At 45.4% G+C, this 20,950-nt stretch overlaps 1 protein-coding gene across 1 annotated transcript; it reads left to right on the top strand.

The window, feature by feature from the left end:
* The first annotated feature begins 771 nt into the window (after window positions 1-771).
* VGLL1 (vestigial like family member 1) lies at window positions 772-20,421 on the top strand. The gene is made up of 5 exons (XM_081564013.1): window positions 772-1,189; window positions 11,789-12,208; window positions 13,921-13,980; window positions 19,356-19,415; window positions 20,117-20,421. Exons 1-5 carry the CDS (start codon window positions 988-990, stop codon window positions 20,419-20,421), a joined length of 1,047 nt encoding a protein of 348 aa, XP_081420139.1. The 5' UTR covers window positions 772-987.
* The last annotated feature ends 529 nt before the right edge of the window (window positions 20,422-20,950 follow it).

Raw genomic sequence — 20,950 nt, 5'->3', positions numbered from 1 at the left:
TTCAACGAGCTCACAGGTAGGATCCATTGAGGCCAAGCTGAAGGCAATTCAGCAAATAACTTTTGGAGCATTTTCTCAGTATTGAGCTGGGTGGCAGGCACCGCTCTAAGGCGCACAGGAAGCCTGGTGAACAGAGTGCTCTTTCCCAACAGAGTATCAGTGTGAAAAATGTTAGCTGCATTGGGTGCCGAGTGTATCTGTCTGGGGATTCCCTGGTGGCCTAGTAATTATGATTTCGGACTTTCACTGCCATGGTCCGGGTTCAGTGCCTCATTGGGGAACTGAGATCCTGCAAGCCACGCGGTGCAGCCGGAAAAAAAAAAAAAAAAAAAACCAGTATGGACCTGGATTTAAAGTTCTGAAATTTTCTAAATGATTCTGGGCAGAGTATGTCTGTCTGGAGGCCTTAGGACTGGTTGATTGTAATTTCTAATTCTAAAATGGGGTGGGGGTGGATGCAGGACCCCATCCCACACGAATCACCATGTCAGGGAGAGTAGGAGAATTTGGTGTGTTTTGGTGTTCCTGCACGGCAGTGGCAAGGCAGAAATCAAGGCTTGCTAGGGAAACAAACGGTCAGTATCCACTGATTGCTTAGTCAAGGTCTACTGGAGTACTCGTGCCCTTGTTCAGGGGAATCTAGTGGGAGGCAGGCACTTCCCCAGCTGGCAAATTACTGCAGTCTTTGGCTTAAAGTGTCCTTTTTCTTTCCTTTTTTTTTTTTTTTTCATATCCTGACGCTCTTCTAATCATGTTCCCAAACACTCTTTCGCATTTATAAGAGAGGACCCCTTCAGCACTTTATCTTATTTCCTGGAGACTGCTCAGCAGCTGCGCAGCTCCTGGGAGCCCCAGTGAGAGGACCTGAACCATAGACGCAAACTGCTTGCCCTCAGGGAAGCCACTTCTGCCAACTTAGCCAAACCGCTTGGAAAAAGAGTGCCAGTAACATTTTGCGTTTGCTCCGCAGCTCTCCCCTGAGTCACCATGGAAGACGTGAGGAAGACCACCGTCCACACTCAGAACCCTGTCAAAACTGAACGGAATTCCCGCTGTGTCCTTCTCCACTATTTCCAAGGGGACATTGGCAGTGTGGTGGATGAACACTTCTCCAGAGCTCTGAGCAATGTCAAGAGCCCCCAGGGACAGCACCCTTCCATCCCGAGCAGAGAAGTGCTGCTGAGGAATGGTGAGCATGTCGGGAGGGAGGGGCTGGAATTCCCTATCGGGCTATCATCAAAGGACAGCTCTGATGTTCTGAGACTTGTGTATATTTGCTAAAGGCACATCACGCTGTTTAGTGAGAAGCCACACCCCTTTCTCAGAAGTTTCGCTTGAAAATGGACACTGTTTATGGAATTTCCTAGTGGGCTAGTGGTTAAGACTCCATGCTTCTATAGCAGGGGGCACAGGTTCCATTCCTGGTTGGGCAACTAAGATTCCACAAGCCACGTGATGCGGGCAAAAAAAAAAAGAAAAGGACACTTTAATCAAATTAATATACCAATTTCATTATGTCCTCAATTATGTTAAACGCTGGGTTCACACTCAGTATGCGATGAGAGCACCATTATTATTGTTATTATTATTACTACTACTACCTTGGTCTGACAGGGCAAAAACACCAAAGGACTTGGGCATATGTGTCCCCTGTAGAAACACCCAGCCTTCTCTCAGTTAATAGTTGGTGCTGTGGGGAGCTGGGGTGGGGCCAGAGGGAGGGGGATAAAATGAATGTCTCTCCGCATCCCTCTCAGCACTTAACAGCACTGGGGGTGTCTAGTGCACATACTATTGGGTAATTTTTTTTTTTTTTGAAAAAAGCATTGTCTAATCTCAAAACACTTACTTCAAGAGAGCTATGCCAAAAGGTGCCGAGCTTATGCGTTGAATGCCTTGCTCCCATTGGAGGATGGACATGCCTCCCAGGAGGGGGTCTCTGCTTGTGGGTGAGGAGCTCACTGGTTTTCAGAAGCCATCACTCTGACTGGCCAGACTCTGGGTCTAGATAGGGAATTGGTGTGTTAGCCTGTTTAGCCTTTCAGAATTTGCTTCTCTCCTAGAAATAACTTTTCCAGTCAAGTGACATGGCTTTCTCAGAGACTCTTGGGAGTTCAGGAAACATGTGGAAGGGGAGCACAGTAGGAGCAGGTACTAAAGCTAACCCTGGAGACCAGGGGCTGGGTGGAGGGCACAGAGGTGCTGTCTAAGGGTGTGCTGAGTACTTCAGAGCAGCTGCAGGAATGGCTGCTCTTGAGTCGTTTGGGGAATTGATGCGTGGGTAAAAGCCCATCCATGTGGTCAATGGGATTCAGAGGCTCTACTGGCTCCTAGGAAGGGTCAAAATCCTAGGCTTTTCATGCATAGCTAAGTCTGTCCACTTTGGCTATTTGACTCTGAGTTAATTCTAAAAAAAATTGCCTTAAATATATAACAATCATTTCTTTGTCAGCACCAGCAATTTGTTGTCCCTCATGTTCTCTCTCCTGCTTGCCTGGTAAACCCAACCTGAGATATAACCAATCCTTGGCTGCTTATTGTCCCATTTCTTGGTTTCATTTCACAGCCAGGCTTCTACGAGGTGTCCACGCGTGCTCTTTCCTCTTCCTCTCCTGCTCTCTCGGATCCGCTCCACTCAGACTGTCATCCTCATCACTCTTTGAAACCCCTCTTATCCAGGCTCGTGGGAGACTTCCACTTTCCAAAGCAAATGGTCTTTCTCTGTCCTCATCTTAGCTGACCCATCAGCAGCATTTGCTGCAGTTGATTGGTCCCTCCTCTTGGAAGTAACCTCCTTCACTTGGATTCCATAATAGCACACTCTCATGGTTTTCCACCTGTCTCCCTGGTTACCCCTCCTTCTCAGTCTCTTTGCTGAATGTCCTCTTCTCTTCAAGGCTTCATGTCTTAAACATTTGAGGGCCCTAGGACTTTGATCTCAATTTCTCTCTCTGCATTCACACCCTGGGGGATCTCTTCTAGTCTCTTTGTCTTAAATACCATCTACGTAAACACCACCTATGTGCTGATGAAATATCGTATCTTTACCCAGACTGGATTTCAGACTTATCTACACAGCTGCCTAGTAGATATCTTCACTTCACATAGCTAATAGGAATCTAAACCAAACAGGTCCCAAGCTGAATTTTTTTTTAAGATTTTTTTTTTGATGTGGACCATTTTTAAACTCTATTGAATTTGTTACAGTATTGCTTCTGGTTTATGTTTTGGTTTTTTGACTGAGAAGCATGTGGGATCTGAGCTCCCCTTCCAGGGATCGAACCCACACTCCCTGCGTTGGAAGGCTAAGTGTTAACCACCGGACCACCAGGGACGTCCCCCAAACTGATCTTCCCCTCACCCTGCTCTGTCCATAGTCTCAATAAATGGCAGCTGCATCCTTCCAATTAATTGCAGTCGTCTTTAACTCCTCTCTTTATCTCATACCCCACATCCAACCCTTTGAACAATTCTGTAAGTTCTATCTTCAAAGCTTATCTGAGCTCTGAACATGTCTCTCCACCTCCACTGCTGTCCCCTTAGTCTGAAAAGCCATCCTCTCCCCACTGGATTTTTGCCTCCTCATCAGTCTCTCTGCTTCTACCGTTGCTCCCCTTCAGTCTGTTCTCAAAGTAGCAGTTAGAATAATACTATTAAAATGAAAGTTGTACCATATCACTTCTCTGTTCGAAATCCTCCAGTAACTTCTCATCTTACTTGGAATCAAATCCAAGATCTTTCAGGGGGCCCTCACTTGCCTGAGTCCCTGTCATCTTTCTGATCTCATTATCCTCCCACCTCCCTCACTCCAGCATAGCCTCCTTGCTCTTTGTAGCGTGTAACAGGTACAGTACTGCCTCAGGCCTTCTGCACTTCCTCTCTCCCTTCTTCCTGAAATGCTCTTTCCCAGGTAACTGCAAGACTTCCCCTTCATTGAAATCTCTGTTAGAATGTCATCTTTCAGACAGGCCTTCCTGAACAGTCTATTTAAAACATAGAAGTCCCCACCCTGTCACTGTCTTACCCTGTTTTATTTCTCTCAGCCTGCGTCACCATGGGGCACATTGTGTATTTTATGGGTTTCTTATCTTCTCCTACCCCCTAGACTCCGTCGGTCTGTTAAGTGCTGTTTTCCAAGTACCCACCCTAATGTCCAACACACGGAAGGTACTCAATAAATATTTAGTGAATGAATGAAATTGTGATTTGGATCACAGGGTGCTGATGTCTGTCATTGATGGGGTTACTGGAGAGACAGTATCATTTCGTATATGGCTTTAGACCCAGGCACCCTGGGGCAGAGTCAGCTTTACTGTTGTTTAGCCATGTGACCTCAGGGCACATCACTTCATCTCTCTGGGCCTCTGTTTCCTCATCTGTAAAACTGAGTATTGTTGAACTAAAGGAGGAATCAGTGAGATTACTCATGTCAAGTGGCACATAGTAAGTGCCATGGAGGTGGTAGTTATTTTTTTGTGGTGTGTGAAGGCTCGAGGCGTGTTTTTGAATGGCTACAGTGGATGTGAGGGCACACCTTCAAACCATCAGGATTGCAAGGCAGCAGGACCCTCCCCTCAGTCTCCAAGCTGTCCACTGGCTTCTGCTGGGTGGCCGCTGCCCTGTTTCTTAACTCTTCAGACTATGCTTTGTATTCTATGAAGCCCCTGCCCACCAAGGGAGCTTGGACGTGATCTTGTATCTTGCCCAAGATAGCCTTCTCTGGCCAAACAGAGAGGCAGCTTTCTTCTCTACCTACCTTCTGTGTTGTCACATTTTCCGTGTGATAGTCTCACAGATGCCCTGACTGTGAAGAGATCTCCCTTGCAGCATGTGTTGTGGGTTAGGCCAGTGTTTGTCCAGCTGACTGAACAAATGAAGGAGAAAGCCTCTTTTCTTCAAGGCCTCTCTTATCACAGTTAGGAGTCAAATTTCTCATAAGCTCTGTTGCCTCCGGGGAGGGTCCCCTGAAAGAAGATGTGTCCCCAATGGTTCTCACTGAAGGTATTCTATGAACTGCACGCAGCTTCGAAAATGGTGGGAAATCCATAAAGCGGCTCTTCATCACAGACACTTAGCATCCTCTCAGCCCCTGCAGGCCTGCCCCAGGCTGCCTGGCCTCAGCGAGGCCCCAGCTAACCTGAGAACAGGCTCCCATTCATGGGCTTCCATGGCGGGCTCACCCGCATTTTAAGGGTGCTCTGACAGGCCCATGTGGCTAGGAAATGCCATTGAATTTCCTGGCTGCTTTTTTCAAATACAAGTTATTTTTTTTATTTACTTAGGTATAATTTATACTGGCCCTACTTGTAGAAAAGAAAACACATGCTGAAAGTATCTGAATTATTTCCCTTTTAAAAGGGCATGGGTGATTTCAGAGTAGGTAACTTGGAGAAGCTTCATAAATTCCCATTTCTGGGGGCTTCTCTTGGTGCACAACCCACCCTGTATTCTTCCTGTCCCAGCCACGAGCCCAGCCCCAGGGCTGGCTACCTTCACTCAAGGGCTGCTGAGAGAAGGTATTAGAACAACCTCAGCCCTCTGAGGTCTTTTATAGCCAGTCTCCTTCTCTCCTCTCCTCCAGAATCCAGTGGGGGTGGGGAAGAAATGCTGGATTTCTTTCTCTCTTTTATTTATTTTTTCAATTTTAAAAATTGAAGTATAGTTGATTTACAGTGTTGAGTTAGTTTCAGGTGTACAGCAAAATGATTCAGTTATACGTAAGTATATAATATGTATCTATTATTTTTCAGATTCTTTTCCCTTCCAGGTTCTTTCAAGATACTGAATATAGTTAGTTCCCTGTGAGAATGTATCTGTTAATCCCAAGCTCATAATTTATATTCCTTCTTTCCCCTTTGGTAACCATAAGTTTGTTTTCTGTGTCTGTGAGTCTGTGTTTTATAAATAAGTTCTTTTTAGGTTCCACATATAAGCGATACCATAATGATATTTGTCTTTCTCTGTCTGGCTTACTTCACTCAGTAGGACGAACTCTAGGTCATCCACACTGTTGCCCATTAGCACTCTCACTAATAATGTTTTTATTTATTTATTTATTTTATTTATTTTTACTAATAACGTTTTTAATGGCCAACATTTATTGAGTGCTTCCTATGTTCCAGGCCCTTTGCCAGGGGCTGGCACATGAATTATCTTAGTGAATCTTCACAGTAACCTATTGGTTAACTCTCATCATGCTCATTTCCTGATAAGGAAACTGAAGCTCAGAGAATCAAGTGACTTGTTCAAGATCCCACAGCTCATAAGGGGCAGCTGTTCACAACCAGATCATTCGATTCTAGATACTGAGCTCTTACTGGGCTTTCCAGGTGGCTCATTGGGAAAGAATCCACCTGCCAATGCAGGAGATCTGGGTTCAGTCCCTGGGTCAGGAAGATCCCTTGCAGGGGGAAATGTCAACCCACTCCAGTATTCTTACCTGGAAAATCCCATGAACAGAGGAGCCTGGCGAGCTACATACAGCCGGGGTGGCAAAAAAGTCAGACATAACTGAACACGCATGCACAGAGCTCTTAGCCATTTTCAAAATACAAGCACATGTTCTGTATTTCATCTTCATTTTCAATTGGCAAAGGGAACCTGGCTAATCAGCAAAAGACCTAGACAGGTGGTTGTGAAGGAGGGGGTGAGACTGAGTAGGAAACCCCCCCACACACACACACACTGGGTGCCCTGAAACAGAGCTGTCCCCCACAAGCTGTGTCTCTGTCTCTAGTGTTATTTCAACCTCAGCTAATACAAATAATATTTTGTTTCTGGAGTGAATAAATCAGGCAAGTGCCACCAGCCAAATTGGAAGAGAGGGGAGTGTCAGTGTGTGCACATGGGTCAGGCCAAAGTTGGGAACTTCATGGGGCAAGATATGCGTGTGTGTGTTCAGAGGGTTCTCGGCTTCAACTTCATCGCAAAGCAGCATTTAAAGGTGGAGACAGAGGGGAGAAAGAAGGAAGGAAGGAAAGATAGATGGAAGGCAGCCAGGCAATTATGCACTGGCCTTTCACAGCTGTGACTCAGGTTCACTGAGTCAAGTGGGTTCTTAAGTTTTTACTTTAAAACTAATTTTTTCGGGGGGAAAAAAAGCAAAACTAACTTTTTCTAATCACAAAGATAATGTGTTAAGTTTTGAAACTTTACAAAACACAGAGAAGCATTCAGGACACAAAACCACATGCACATCCAGGCGCCCATACTAAGTTTTACAACCTAACGTCACTTGGCTTTTTAAGGGGTAATAAACCATGTATATCGTTACTGCTATTTCATGTTCTACTAAGACATCATTTTATGCCTCAAGAGTATCCTTTTTTATAGGTGTTTCAAATCTGTTAAAATTTTTGGACATTTAGATTGTTGCCAATCTTTCACTATATGTAAATATCACATTGAATATCCTTGCAGCTCAACTTTTGCATGCATCATTGATTATATTCTGAAAATATATTGTTGTGGGTAGAATGACTACATCAAAAAGTCCACTCAGATTTTAGGGTTTTGATATCTGCTGATAAATTGCTGCCAGAAATGTTATGCCCGTTATGCTCATCTGCCACTTTTCCAGCTGCGGGAGTGGGTGAAAGCGCCGGCTCACTGCATTCTCAAGATAATAGGAGGCAGAGCCGGCCAAGCGTGGAGCTGAGACTCAGCCAGCTCTCCACCTGCTAGTTCTGTGGCCTTAGGCGAGTTACATTAACCACTTTGAGTCTCTATTTTCTCATCTGGGTGGCTGTGAAGCTCACCTGAGATGCATCCAGAATGCTAGACAAAGAGCCTGGCCCATAGTAAGTGCTTAGTAAACAAAAGCTCCTCTAGATTTACAGTCTTTCCTGCCCACCTTTGATGGATTATTTCTGGGAATGGACACACGGAGCAAAGGCTTTTGAAATCTCCCTTAATTTTTATTTTATTTATTTGGCTGCACCAGGTCTTAGTTGGGACACACAGATCTTTGATCTTCATTGCAGCAGGCAGGAACTTCAGTTGTGGCATGTGGGATCTAGTTCCCTGACCAGGGATGGAACCCTGGACCCCTGCATTGGGAACGTGGGTCTTAGCCACTGGACCACCAGGGAAGTCCTGGAAATCTCTCTTTTATAGCCAGCATCTACTCCATCCTCCGTATCAGCCCTGAAGCACCGCTGCTTTCCAGGCTCCTTGGCTCTGGCCTTTCCTCCACTCCCTTCTGTGATGACTGAGGGCAGAGAGACTCCTCAGGCTCCCTGTGTTACCACTTGGCTTTTTCCTGGTTGATCCTGTAGAGTGTTGCAAGCCAGGAGAGAAACCCATGAGTGAGCCTACGCTGCGTTTCTAAACCAAAATAATAATTAATAATATTAACCACAGCAGCAGCTCTCACTTCTTGAGTGCCTATAAAGTCCTGGGCACCATGCTAAACCTTTTACACGGATTGTCCCCTTCCACCCATGGGAGGGGACGTGCTCGGTGTCATTGGCTCTTCAGGGGGAGCCTCTCTGAAGGGTTGACATTGAAGTTGGTGTGTCCAGAAACCAGCCTGGAACAGGATGTCAGGGCCACCATGCAAGGATAGAGTGTAGGGAGGATCCTCTGGGGTAGAAGCAAACTCCTTGATGCCTAGAGGTGCTTTCTAGAAGGTTCTGGGGCTCTCAGAAGCATTTGTGGGTGGGAATGGGTGATGTCTCTGGGTTTGCTTAACAGGTGGGAGAGTAGCTTGACGTTTTCATCCTAAAGGGATAAGGATGAAATGGGAACTTGTACTCTGAACAGGACCTGGTCTTAGAATCCGGGGCTTCATGAATGCTAGAGGCATGGATGGAACTAAGAGGCAGGGGCTAGATGCTCAGTAGGAGTCTAGGGGTTGGAAGCCTTTTGTATTCCTACTAAAAGAAAGAATCAGCCTGGGGGGGGGGAAATAAGGGGATTAAGAAGTACAGACTACTATGGACAGAAGTTACAAGGATGTAATGTACAGCTCAGGGACTATAGTTAATATTTTAGAATAACTATAAATGGAGTATAATCTCTAAAAATATTGTTACTCTGTTGTATACCTGAAACTAAAATAATATTGTAAGCCAATTATATTTCAATTTAAAAAAGACTAAAGCTGCATCCACTTTAAGACATCATAAGATATGGGGTGGTTAATATTTCATAAACACTGCGTAGTATGGAGTCACATCTAAAGGAAAAAGGTGAATATGAAAAACCTAGCCTTCCCTAAAGGTCCCCAAAGTGTCCCTTGCTTGCTCTCCATTCATCAGTGTAGGCTGGGGTTTGAGAAGGCAGTGGCGTCTTGCCTGGGGCTCTAAGAGGGGGAACTTGGGAAAGGAAATGTCACCAGGGCCACTTCTTTGCACTGGCCACCGTGAGCCAGTCCAGTGGTTCCCCGACTAGATGCGTGTAGTTACTGGAGCAGTTTGTTCAAGAAGCCTGAGAAAGAAGCCACCAAAATCCAGGGTGTCTACTCCATGGGCCAGCACACCCAAGCCTGCCCTGGAAAGGTGGCTTTTCTGGGCCCCCCAAGGCCTACAATTGGGTGACTGTGCATTCGGGATTGGGACTCTCTATGTCTTCCCACATACTCCCATCCAAATTGTGCTCTGGTGCACTCAGTGACCAAGTGGGACCTTGGACAGGCACATCCACCCACTCCCCTGAACCTTTCAGTCAGACAGTTCTGGAAGGGAAGCAGTTAGAGAAAATATTCAAAACATGCGGGGGCCCTGCCTTCCACATTTCAAGCCTTCCCAACCTTGGTCCTATGTATGAGATCTGGAAGGCCAGTTCAGATGGAAACTGCCCAGTTGTCAGAGGCTAAACATTGTTTCTCATTTGTGCTTAGGACATGCAGTACCCTCATTCAATATGAAGCAGGAACAGTGATTAGCCTAAGTCAGCTTAATCACTCTATTTGTGCTGCACAGCTGCCCTGAATTGCTACCACCCCACAGATAACTGCCTCGAATTGCTACTACCCTGCAGACATCAGTTTTCAAAAGTAGCAGGCATCCTCAGGACAAATCTTGCTAATTGTTTCATTGCCCTTGACCTCATTAAAAGAAGCCAACCGTTGCCCATTGCTCATGAACAATGTGAAAAGTTGAGCAGAATATCTATGCTATGTAGCTTACCATCTATATTACATGAAAAGCTTGGTGGTGGGTGAGACACTCCAGCATCACTGGGCAGACTTATCAGAAAAGATCTAGGCAAACCGAACATTCAGGAGCGCTGGATGAGGTGCACGAGGAAGGGAAGGGGGCCAGACAGCCTCTCCAGCCCTCCAGTCCCCCTTTGTCTCCACACCCACGCCCCCTTCATTATCTTGGATAGATGAGATCCTTCAGGCTTTAAGCACCATCTGCCAGGGCTCTCTCCCGCCTCCCCTCTTGCCTGAGTGGGTGTTGAGAATGGGGAAAACATCCATCCATGTCAAGCTGCCCAAGACTCTTTGAGAACTCCCAAGTCAGCCACTGTGAGAGGCACAATTTGAATAGTGTCTCTGAGACCAAAGGAGGCTCCATCCCCATTAGCTAGTCCACAAGAATTTTACAAGAAGAACCTGAGTCACCGCTTGACCTTGAACATTTTGCTTTTATAGGAAGAAGTCCAAGGAACTGGGCTTCCCTGGTGGCTCAGATAGTAAAGAATCAGCCTGCAATGTGGGAAACCTGGATTCGATTCCTGGATTGGGAAGATCCCCTGGAGGAGGGCATGGCAAACCACTCCAGTATTCTTGCCTGGAGAATCCCCATGGATAGAGAAGCCTGGTGGGCTACAGTCCACGGGGTCACAAAGAGTCAGAAATGACTGAGCACACGAAGCAACCACTTTCCTACCCATCACTGACCCCCTCCAGCTCCGATCTCTACTTGGCTAATCTGCTTTGCTGACTTGGTCCAGTCTCTTAACATCCCCATGGCCCAGACTATTCTTGAAAATGAAATTTCAACCCCAGACTTGTATGATACCAGCAACTGGTGTTTGGAATACACTGAAGAGGAAAGGCTTCACAAAACTTTATGAAGGGTTCTTCTCTTCAGTGTATTCAAAACACCAGCTATAAAATAAAGTCAAACAACGGCAACAACAACAACAACAAAAAACAATGGCAACAAACAACACAAATCACCTTTAATCAAGTCATTCTACTTCTAGAAAAGTTTCCTTGAGGGGCTAGTCGGACAAGTATATAGAGATGTATATATGAAGATGCTTATCCCAATGTTGTTAATTGAAAAAATGGAATAACTGAGCTGCCCAAGAATTGTGTTTGTTGGTCACGTTACTGCCTTCTGATGGCATACCGTGCAGTGATTTGAAAAGCTGGTGTTGGTTCTATTCGTTGCTATAGCAGGATGTTTGTGATATTTTAATAACATGAGAGCAATTGGAAAAATAGTGTGTACATATATAGAAACATCCTAGAAAGAAGTACACCTAAAGATAGACACTGATAGTCTCTGGATATTCTGCTTAGAGTGATTTTTTTAACCTCTACATTTTTCACATTAAAAAATACATGTTAACCATACATAGTAGGTGTGTGCATGCTCAGTCACTCAGTCATGTCTGACTCTTTGCAACCCTTTGGACTGTAAGTCCATGGGATTTTTCAGGCAAGAATACTGGAGTAGGTTGCCATTTCCTCCTGCAGGAGTCTCCTGCATTGGCAGATGGATTCTTTACAACTGAGCCACCTGGGAAGCCCCTGTGTTAACCATAAAAAAAAGCTAATTCCATTTTGAACACAATAAACAAACCTGTCTTCTAAATCTTTCCTTCCCAGGTAGTGGCATGTCTCTACATCAGCGGCGTTTCTGTGTTCCGTGGACAAAGCCACAGCCGCAAGTATCTTTTGCAAATGGCGCCGCCAGCTGCAGCTTGAATGGATCTGGTCTCATCCCTATGGATCAATACCCACTGTCCCTGACCGGGGGCCCCTCTGTTCAGCCTGGCGAGCTGTGGCATTTCACCCCCCTCGCCAGCTCCGGCTTCCCAGAGGCTGGCTACCCTCATGCTTTTTCCACTGGGCACTTTGTTCCGGAGCCCCAGCCTGAGGGGAGGTATGAGCCCCTCCTAAGTCTCCTCCAGCCAGAGAGATGCCTAACCCATCCTCAGGAATCTGCCTTGTGGGAGGATGGCAACTCTGCCCAGATGGCCGGAAGCACAGGATTGTTCTTCAACCTGCCTCCCAGCTCAGCCCACTGTAAGGAAATGCCTCCAAGTACGGTTGGAGGGTTGGAGGGTTGCTTCTGATTGGTTGTGGTTGAGAGTGAGTTGGCATGAGATGGGATGGATGGGAAGACTAATTGCTGCCTCTCCAGCTGTGGGGCTTCTGAGGGACAAAACATCTGTCTTCACTAGGCTGTATCGATAGTCACTGTTTAATGATTAAAGGGTTGCATAGATAGCCAGCCAGATGCACTTGGCCCAGAATATTCACCCTGGTCTGCTGACTCGGACTCACCCTAGAAAAATGATGGGCTGCTGCCTAAAATCTTAGGGCCTTGCATTCACCTCAGTGTGAACTGCCAGATAACCCATGTGTAAAACAGAACTCAATGATACCCCTACAGGCTCAAAACTATCCTCCAAACAGGTTGGCAACTTGCAATAATGCCAGACTCCTGGGTAGAAACAAGGGCCGTCTATACCAACCATCTGTTCCACACATTAAAATTCAAAGCGACAGTGGAGGCCGCCCCCTTGCTGCCTAGAGACCGTCATGGTGCCTGGCTGTCTGGGGCCTTTGCTTCCTGACCCTTACTTCTCCCCCAAGCGAAAACCTCCTTAATGCTCATTCACTGTTTTATTCCATTTACTCACTTACCCTACATATTTAATTAGCACCTACTAGATGCAAAATACCAATGGAGAAACAAGACTCCCTTCTTTGTAAAAGGATGGGAAAGAATTGGCCTGAAGTGTACTTTGACCAAAAGAACAAGCGACTCTCCTAAAAGATTTGCCCTTCACATGAAATATTGGTAATAATAGATGTTTCATAGTTTCTTGGAGCTGAGTCTCCATCTTCTGAATTTCTGCACCTTGGATAAGTTTTCTTTTACAGCTCCCTGGTCTGTGCCTGAAAGAAATTGCCAGAAGCTGCTTTTACTTCCAAACTAAATATATTTCTGTTACACCGAGGCCTATTTAGCCTAGCCTACCTAAGTCAGATGCTGTGTTCCATCCTAATGTCAAAAACAAATTTTCATTAAAATACCATTCCATCATTTGCAGAGTTTGATTAGCAATGTACTTAAAGAGTAAATCATAACAATGTCAAGCTTGGGAAACCTATGAGAATTCCCACCCTTGTACTCTTTTTCAAAAATCTGTTCCTGCTGGATTCAGAGGGGAAAATGAGGCCAACTGTGTGTATATGCTTGTGCGCACACACAGAGGAACCCTGTCTCAATGGATGGTTAGAACACAGCTCAAATCACCGCATCCCAAACAAAAAAGCCCCTGCAGTTCAAATCAAATTTAGCAAAGATTTAGCAAGCATCTAGTATATGCCAGGCACATCATGGCAAAGCCATAATGCAGGCATTATCATACTCCCAAAAGTTCTAGATGCATTCTCAAACAAATATTCATCACCAAAGTCTCGATTGTTGCCATGTCTTTACACTCTCCAACTAATTCTGATACCAGTTGGATGAATCAGTGGCTGACAGTCCAGGATCTGCTGAGGAAGTCAGCAACTCTTGATCAGAAACACTGCCCATAAGATGGGAACAAAACCCCAAGGGCATACAAAACAGAAGTGTCTCTGTTTTTGTAGCATCTGATAAAAGAAAACATGTCAGATGTCAAAATTGAGGAGCATGTGATTTGGGGCTCCTGGGGGGGCGACTGTGCACTTTCTAACCCCGTCCCTGATTTCATTCCCAATCATATTTTCTTCTTTCCTAGTTAAGAGAATCTATTTCCCCCCTGATGGTGGACCTGCTGGTGCCAGCTTTGCAGTTGAAAGTGAGTATCTGCTTCTGTCTTTGATATCTTATCTCCACATCCTGAGAACAAACTTGTAGCAGAAAAACCAGGATCTCCAGCAACTGAAATGACCCTCATTTCTGTTATTTAGTGTTTTTACTCTTAGAATTGGTTACCTTTAAGTCTCAAAGAGCCCATGCACTTAGCATCTTGTAAAATGATTTGCCCATTTTCTAATTTGGCTGTAAAAGCAATTCTATTAAGTTCTTTTATCTGAGCTGGATTTAACGAGGTAACCAAGGTGATGCAGGAAAATGAACAAATTCATGAAGGTTAGCCTGCTCTTTCCCAGATGTTCAGTTTTCAGCCTAGAACACAGGGCCACCCCAGGACTCTGCAGTCAGAAAATGCCACCTGATACCAAAGGCTAGGACTCTGGGCTCCACACCCAATTTGAAAGTCATGTCAGTAAGAACCGCCCAATGAGGACAATCTCTGGTTTGACGTGAGGACCTTCATGGCTGAGGTTTGAATCCACCTTCATTAGTTACTAGCTTCAGGAACTTCAACCACATTTCTTCACCCCTCCATACCTCAGTAGCTTTGTTTATAAAAGGAGGATTAAAATAATGCCCATCTCATCAGATTTCTGATGAGGATTAATTTACATATATGTGTTGACATGTAAATTCTAATGGAAATGAGCTCTAGTAAGTCAGCACACAGTATGGCAGCAAAAAGTGCCTTTAGGGAGGGCATCCGTGTGCCTTCAGCTGTTCTCACTCTGTGTGTCTGAGAGGCATCAAGGGAAAAGCTGCCACCACAGCCTCAGATCTCTGGCACTTTACAGTTTGGTGTGGAGTGGGGGTGAGCAAAATATATAGACCTTCCTAAAATGTCCACTCCTTTGGACCAAGACTTAGAGGGGTGTACTAACCCATCCTGGCACCTGTGGCAATGCCTGGCACAGAGGTCAGAATATACGTGTCTAATGAATGAATGAGCAGATGCCGGAAACAATAAAAGAACATCAAAAAAGGAAATGGTAAAAATCAATCTGCCAATAGAGTATAAATTATATTTTTTTGATGCCGTTGTGTGAAACAAGCAAGTCACAAATCACCCTTCGTGAAGAATTGGTTGTGCCCAAGTGACGAGATAGATTTAGGGCTGATCCAAGAGACTTAGCACAGTTTCATCAGGCTTCATGGAAGTCTTCCTGAAGGAATGAGCTCACCTTCTAATGTATGAAATCGGGATTGTCAAGTCTCCTAAGTACTTGTTAAGAGCTTATACATTTAAAAAATTGTAAGCCTTAGAATTTCCAAAAGCCTGATGCTTTCAATTGCTCATAGACCCAAATTAACAGCAGCACCATGTATCGGTGGTAGCTATGAGCTCAGTCCCCACAATGATCTTGTGATTCATGTATGAGGACATCTTAGGTGCCTTACACGGGGCATGTAGTAAATAGAGGTTGAATGAGTGAAGAAATGAATATACCCATTTTATAGATGAGTAAACTGAGTCTCCAGAGAAGGCAATGGCACTCCACTCCAGTACTCTTGCCTGGAAAATCTCATGGACAGAGGAGCCTGGTAGGCTGCAGTCCATGGGGTCGCTAAGAGTCAGACACGACTGAAGCTACTTAGCAACCGCAGCAGCAGCAAACTAGGTCTCAAACAGGTGAAAGGACTTGACTTAAATCATACAGCAAGTGGCAGGGGTACAATTATTTCTCTGATCTCATAGTGTCATAATCATCAACATCATAAATTACATTAAACATGAATCATCAAAAACAATTCCAACTTAAATCAAGTGTACAGCAGTGAAGACTAGCAACCGGTATGATTGCTTCACTGTATATGGGCTCACTGTCCATCTGTGGGCCAGGACAGTATCCTGGAGTAAGAGGAGGGGGTGCAGAAATTTGGAAAGCATGCAAAGGAGCAGTATTACCCTGAGAAAGGGCCATGTGGGGAATAGTTGACAGGCAGTGTGGAATGGGTACCTGGCTATGCCAACAGCCCCCTGTTGGCTATTCTGCCACTGTGGCTCTGGGCAGAGGGAGGCAGCAGAACATGGAGAGTAGGAAGGGGATGACTTCCTAGGTGAAAAAAGGACCAGGAAGCCCCCTCAAAGCCCACATTCTTAAGAGAGCACAATGCCCATTTCCCCATCTTGCCTGATGCTGCTAACCAGAGGGGAGCTTGTGAAATGCCCAGATTCTGCACCATCACTTCCTGGTTGAGTACTTTTGGCGTGGAACTCAGTCACCTCTTCATATGTCTGAGTCTTGATATATTTTATATTAACCTGATTTGGGATTCTTGTTTTGTTTTGGCCATGCCAAACAGCTTGCGGGATCTTAGTTCCCCAACCAGGGATTGAACCTGGGCCCTTGCGGTGAAAACGCTGAGTCCTAACCATAGGGCCACCAGGGAGTTCCCATATATTGACCTGATTTTGAAGTGAGCTAGATGAAACTGTCAGGAAGGATTTTGGTAGTCTGAAAGATTTCCTCTGTTAGGCCCCAGATAAATAAAGATTTGTTGAAGGAAGGCAGACCCCCTCCTGCTCCTCCAATATGGTCTAGTCCCCTCGAGTGGGTACCACACACCCACATGAAGCAGAGATCATGTGGAGAGAAGAGCAATCTGCTGGAGGGACCTTTCTGGAGGGACTCCCTAAAACTGGTGCCAAAATATTTAGTGAATTTGATTTTTTTAATCTGCAGAAATAGACAGTGATTCATTGTACATTCCTTCAGTGTCTACAGAAAATAATATTGCCAGACATGGTGCACATATATATGTATATATAGATATAGATATAGATATATAGATATATATAGATATAGATATATAAAATAGTGTATAAAACTCTCTTGGTCCCTGCTCTCACAGAGTTATTAGTAGTGGGGAAGGTGGACTCCACCAAAAAAAAAAAAAGGACAAACTGTTTGCAAGTTATGGTAAGTCTGAAGGAAACATACCAAGTGTTGAAACAGCAAGACAGAGGTCAGCTTTGGATAAAGGGGTTCAAGGGTGGCTTCTGTGATGAAGTGATGTGTGAGCAGGGACCCAAATGGACTGATGGATGCCGGGAGCTTTAGGAAGAGCTGGGATAGAGATGGAGGAGGCTGCCCTGCTCAGACCCAGAAGTGAGTGAGGAATGGGAGAAACATGAGTGTGGGCAGAGCGAACCCTCGAAAGGTCAACTGGGACCGGGTGACACAGTGCCTTCTGGATCATGGCGGGAGGTTGATTTTCTCTTCTAAGTGCCTCAGTGAGGCATGGCAGGGTTTGAAGTGTGATCCAATTTGCATTTAATAAGGCCACAGAGCTATTGTGCAGAGGATGCATTGGAGAAAGAACTAGTTAGGAGGCCAGAAGCACAAGATGGTGGCCCGAATCAGATGGCAATCGTGGACGCTGGATGAAGTGAATGTGTTTGAGATCTATTAATATGTGGGGTGTTTAGGTTTTCATTTGCCTGCATGAGCAACTCTGTGGATACTGGTACATGAGTGGAAATGAGGCAGATTGTAGGAGAACACAGCTCTGCCTTGGTCACATTCACACTAGGTGATGATAAGACGTGCAAGCGGATGGCCCTCTCCAACAGTTGTCTGTAAGTGTGAAGTTCAGAAGCGGGGAAGAGCCTGAGTAAAGTTGTTCGGTATGAAAATGACACTGCAAGCCACTGAATGATCACCCAGGCAGAGAAAAGGGCAGAGGGCAGAGTCCTGGAGTGTGCCAATATTTAGAAGTTGAGGGAAATGAGAACCGAGCAGATGATACCAAGAAGGAGCAGTCCCTGGGTGCGAGGAGAGCCAGAGAGTGTGGTGTTACAGGAACTCAAAGAGGAGAAAGTTGCCAAACACAGAGAGTGATCACCTGTGTCAAAGGTTTCCAGGAGATCAAATAAGAGAAGGCCAGAGAAACTTCTATTGGATGTGGCATCAGATTTTGATAATGTAGTTAAGAGCAGTTTTCATTAATAGAGTGTGGATGAAAGCTGGATGGGGTGGGTTGAAGAGGGAATGGCAGCTGAGAAAGTGGAGATAGTAAATGGCAGTAGCTTCTTGGAGAAGCTTAGCATTGAGGGAGGTGAATAAAAGTAAAGTAGTGGCTACAGAGACTAGTGGGGTGGAGAGGGTCTTTTTATTTATTTTATTTATTTTTTAAAGAAGGCAAATATTAGAGCCTATATAGAAAAGTAATTAGCCTCCAATTAAAAAAAAAAACTCAGGTGACCAGAAAGAAAAAAATAAAAATAGAGCCTATACAGAGATGAAGAGATGGATGACAAGAGGATGACAATAACTTCATGGCTGGAGACAATTGCAAGGATGTGGGGAAGCATTGGCATTTGCTAGGAGGAGGGGACATTCTACCATTGAAAGCAGACAAAAGATGGGAAATAAGGACACAGATGCCACTAGATTTGCAGGCTTGTTTGTGGGGAGTCAGAAATGTACTAATCAAATGATTCTGAATCAGCTATAAAGGCTGACATCATGAGCTTAAGTGGAAACAGTTGGCTGACTTGTGATTTTTTTTCACCAGCGCTGTTGGATTAATAATGTGACGCACAGAGAAGCCAGACTCTGGCTCATCCAGGGTTGAGATTTTGACAAGTGAGCGTGATGAATGAGGGACCATAACATGGGATCATGGCATCTAAGCTGCTCAAAGAAGGAAATGGAGGCAGACGGAAGCTGCCGGGTAGTAGAGGTTGATGGATTGGAGGATGAGATTATGTAAAAATGTGGTGATAAGACTGCTTAAGCCCATGACATCAGGAGATGGCGGTTTGAAATTGAGATGGTAGGGGTGCCATTTGTGTATGTGATGACAAGGTCTAGTATGTGACCATGGCGAATGGCTGACTGAGGTGCCATGAACCAAAGGTCATTAGAAGGTGCAGAGAATGGCAAGAACCACAGAAATGAGGTAAAATAAGAACCCATAGCTCACTACACCATGGGTGCTGTTTTTATCCTCAGTCACAGATGGGAACATGGAGTTTTAGGGAGGTTAAGTAACTTGCCCAGAGTCAAGGTAAGTGCCAGAGTCAGTTTTCTGTCCTTGGTCTTACCCAGTAAGCTAGCTGCATTGTGACCACATGATAATGCTACTCTACTCCGTCTAAGGACACTAACGCTTTAACAAATATTACTGAGTCTATCTGCCAGGCACTGTTCTAAGGGCTTTACATGTGTTTAACTCATGTAGGCGATAGGTATCATTAGTATTCCCATTTACCAGATGAAGACAGGGGGACTCAGATAGGCTAGGTAACTTGCCTGAGGTCACACAGCTAGGAGTGGTGAGCTCAAGACTCAAACCTGGGTTCCTTGGGCACCAAGCCAGCTCCTACCTCATCAAGCTTATTCTATTTTTCAGGAAGCCAGTCTTCAGAGAGAAGAAGGCAATGGCACCCCACTCCAGTACTCTTGCCTGGAAGTGTGGTCAAGACTCAAACCTGGGTTCCTTGGGCACCAAGCCAGCTCCTATCTCATCAAGCTTATTCTGTTTTTCAGGAAGCCAGTCTTCAGAGAGAAGAAGGCAATGGCACTCCACTCCAGTACTCTTGCCTGGACAATCCCATGGACGGAGGGGCCTGGTAGGCTACAGTCCATGGGGTCGCACAGAGTCGGACACGACTGAGCCACTTCACTTTCACGTTTCCCTTTCATGCACTGGAGAAGGAAATGGCAATCCACTCCAGTGTTCTTGCCTGGAGAAGCCTAGGGACGGCGGAGCCTGGTGAGCTGCCATCTATGGGGTCGCACAGAGTCGGACACGACTGAAGCGACTTAACATAGCATAGTCTTCAGAGAGAAGAAGAGATCTGTTCTTTTACTGAACATGGGTTTAAAGAAGAGAATTCCTTTTTCTGAACCTGCTTCTGGTTTTCTACTGTGAATCCTGAGGGTCTAGAAGCATCACTGTCCTTTTTTTTTTCTCTTGCTGCCACGAAAGTGCACTGGGTTGAAAGCAAGTTTCTGTTCTCCCTGAAATTCTATACTTTTTCTTAGCACCTATGCCCCACAGCACGTTTTGTTTTTTCTTTTTAAACTTGTTAAGTGAATCTTGAGCATATACGATGGTTAAAAGAGCTGTGTAGTGGTGGGGAGCAAACCTGTAGATTGTTTCCAATAAAGTTACAAATTTCACCCTCTGCGTTCACTGCCCTCCTACTCAGCAACTGGCCAACTTACCCTCCATCAGCAGGGCTGCCCACATCAACAGTGACCACGTGGTACCCAATGGAGTTGCCCCACTCTTCCAACTGAATAGAGATTCCAGAAACAGCCTGACGCTTTCTAGCCTTAACCAGATGATGGCCAGCTTCCCTCTAAATGGCATTGGCAAGACCCACAGAGAGTGGCTGGGAGGCAGGACAGTTCCTGCATCCTTGAAGTTTGAAGGGAAGCTGAAGAGGTCTCAGGCTGGCCCTGATGAATGAGATACTGTCACTTGGAAAATTAATTCCAAAAAAATGATTCTAATCACTGAGCAATCTGACAAGTAACTCGCAAATTCGTAAGCAAACTGTCCCATCCCAAGCCAGGCCTAGAGTAAGTTCTGTATCCAGAGCATTCTTAGATGAGCTCCATGACTTCTTGGCTGCCCTCCCTCCAAGGAGAACCTTGGCTCTCCACACCCCACGTGTGCTCGTCCACACCTGACAACCTTACACAGGGGCCCGCCTGACTGCCATCACCACGGGATCTTTCCTGTAGCTCTTCCACTGTTAGTGACATTGAGAAAACAGTAACTTTCTTTTCAGCACAGAACCACTGGGGCCACCCGGGTGGATACCCACATGGGTCCAAGACCAGGCAGCGGGACCTCCCTGCAGATTGTTCCAGATGAAATGACCAATTTCTCCGAATTCTTCCATCTCTCCAATCTGGTAGACAGCTCACAGTCCAGCATGAGCTTGGTACTTAGCCCTGATGATCCCAGTATCCCTGCCCTCACAGCATTCCCCA

This window comes from Giraffa tippelskirchi, chromosome X (genome assembly GCF_054371585.1).
Source record: "Giraffa tippelskirchi isolate mGirTip1 chromosome X, T2T-mGirTip1v1.2.pri, whole genome shotgun sequence".
Classification (NCBI taxonomy): domain Eukaryota; kingdom Metazoa; phylum Chordata; class Mammalia; order Artiodactyla; family Giraffidae; genus Giraffa; species Giraffa tippelskirchi.
The sequence above is the reverse complement of the archived record's forward strand: the minus strand, read 5'-3'. Positions and strand labels throughout refer to the sequence as shown.

Bases quoted from the DNA above. Each gene is read 5' to 3' on its own strand.
- VGLL1 (XM_081564013.1), top strand. From the start codon at position 988: ATGGAAGACGTGAGGAAGACCACCGTCCACACTCAGAACCCTGTCAAA. The intron at 13,981-19,355 runs GTGAGTATCTGC...TCTATTTTTCAG, and splicing joins TGCCAGCTTTGCAGTTGAAA to GAAGCCAGTCTTCAGAGAGA. The intron at 19,416-20,116 runs GTGTGGTCAAGA...TTTCCAATAAAG, and splicing joins TCCAGTACTCTTGCCTGGAA to TTACAAATTTCACCCTCTGC.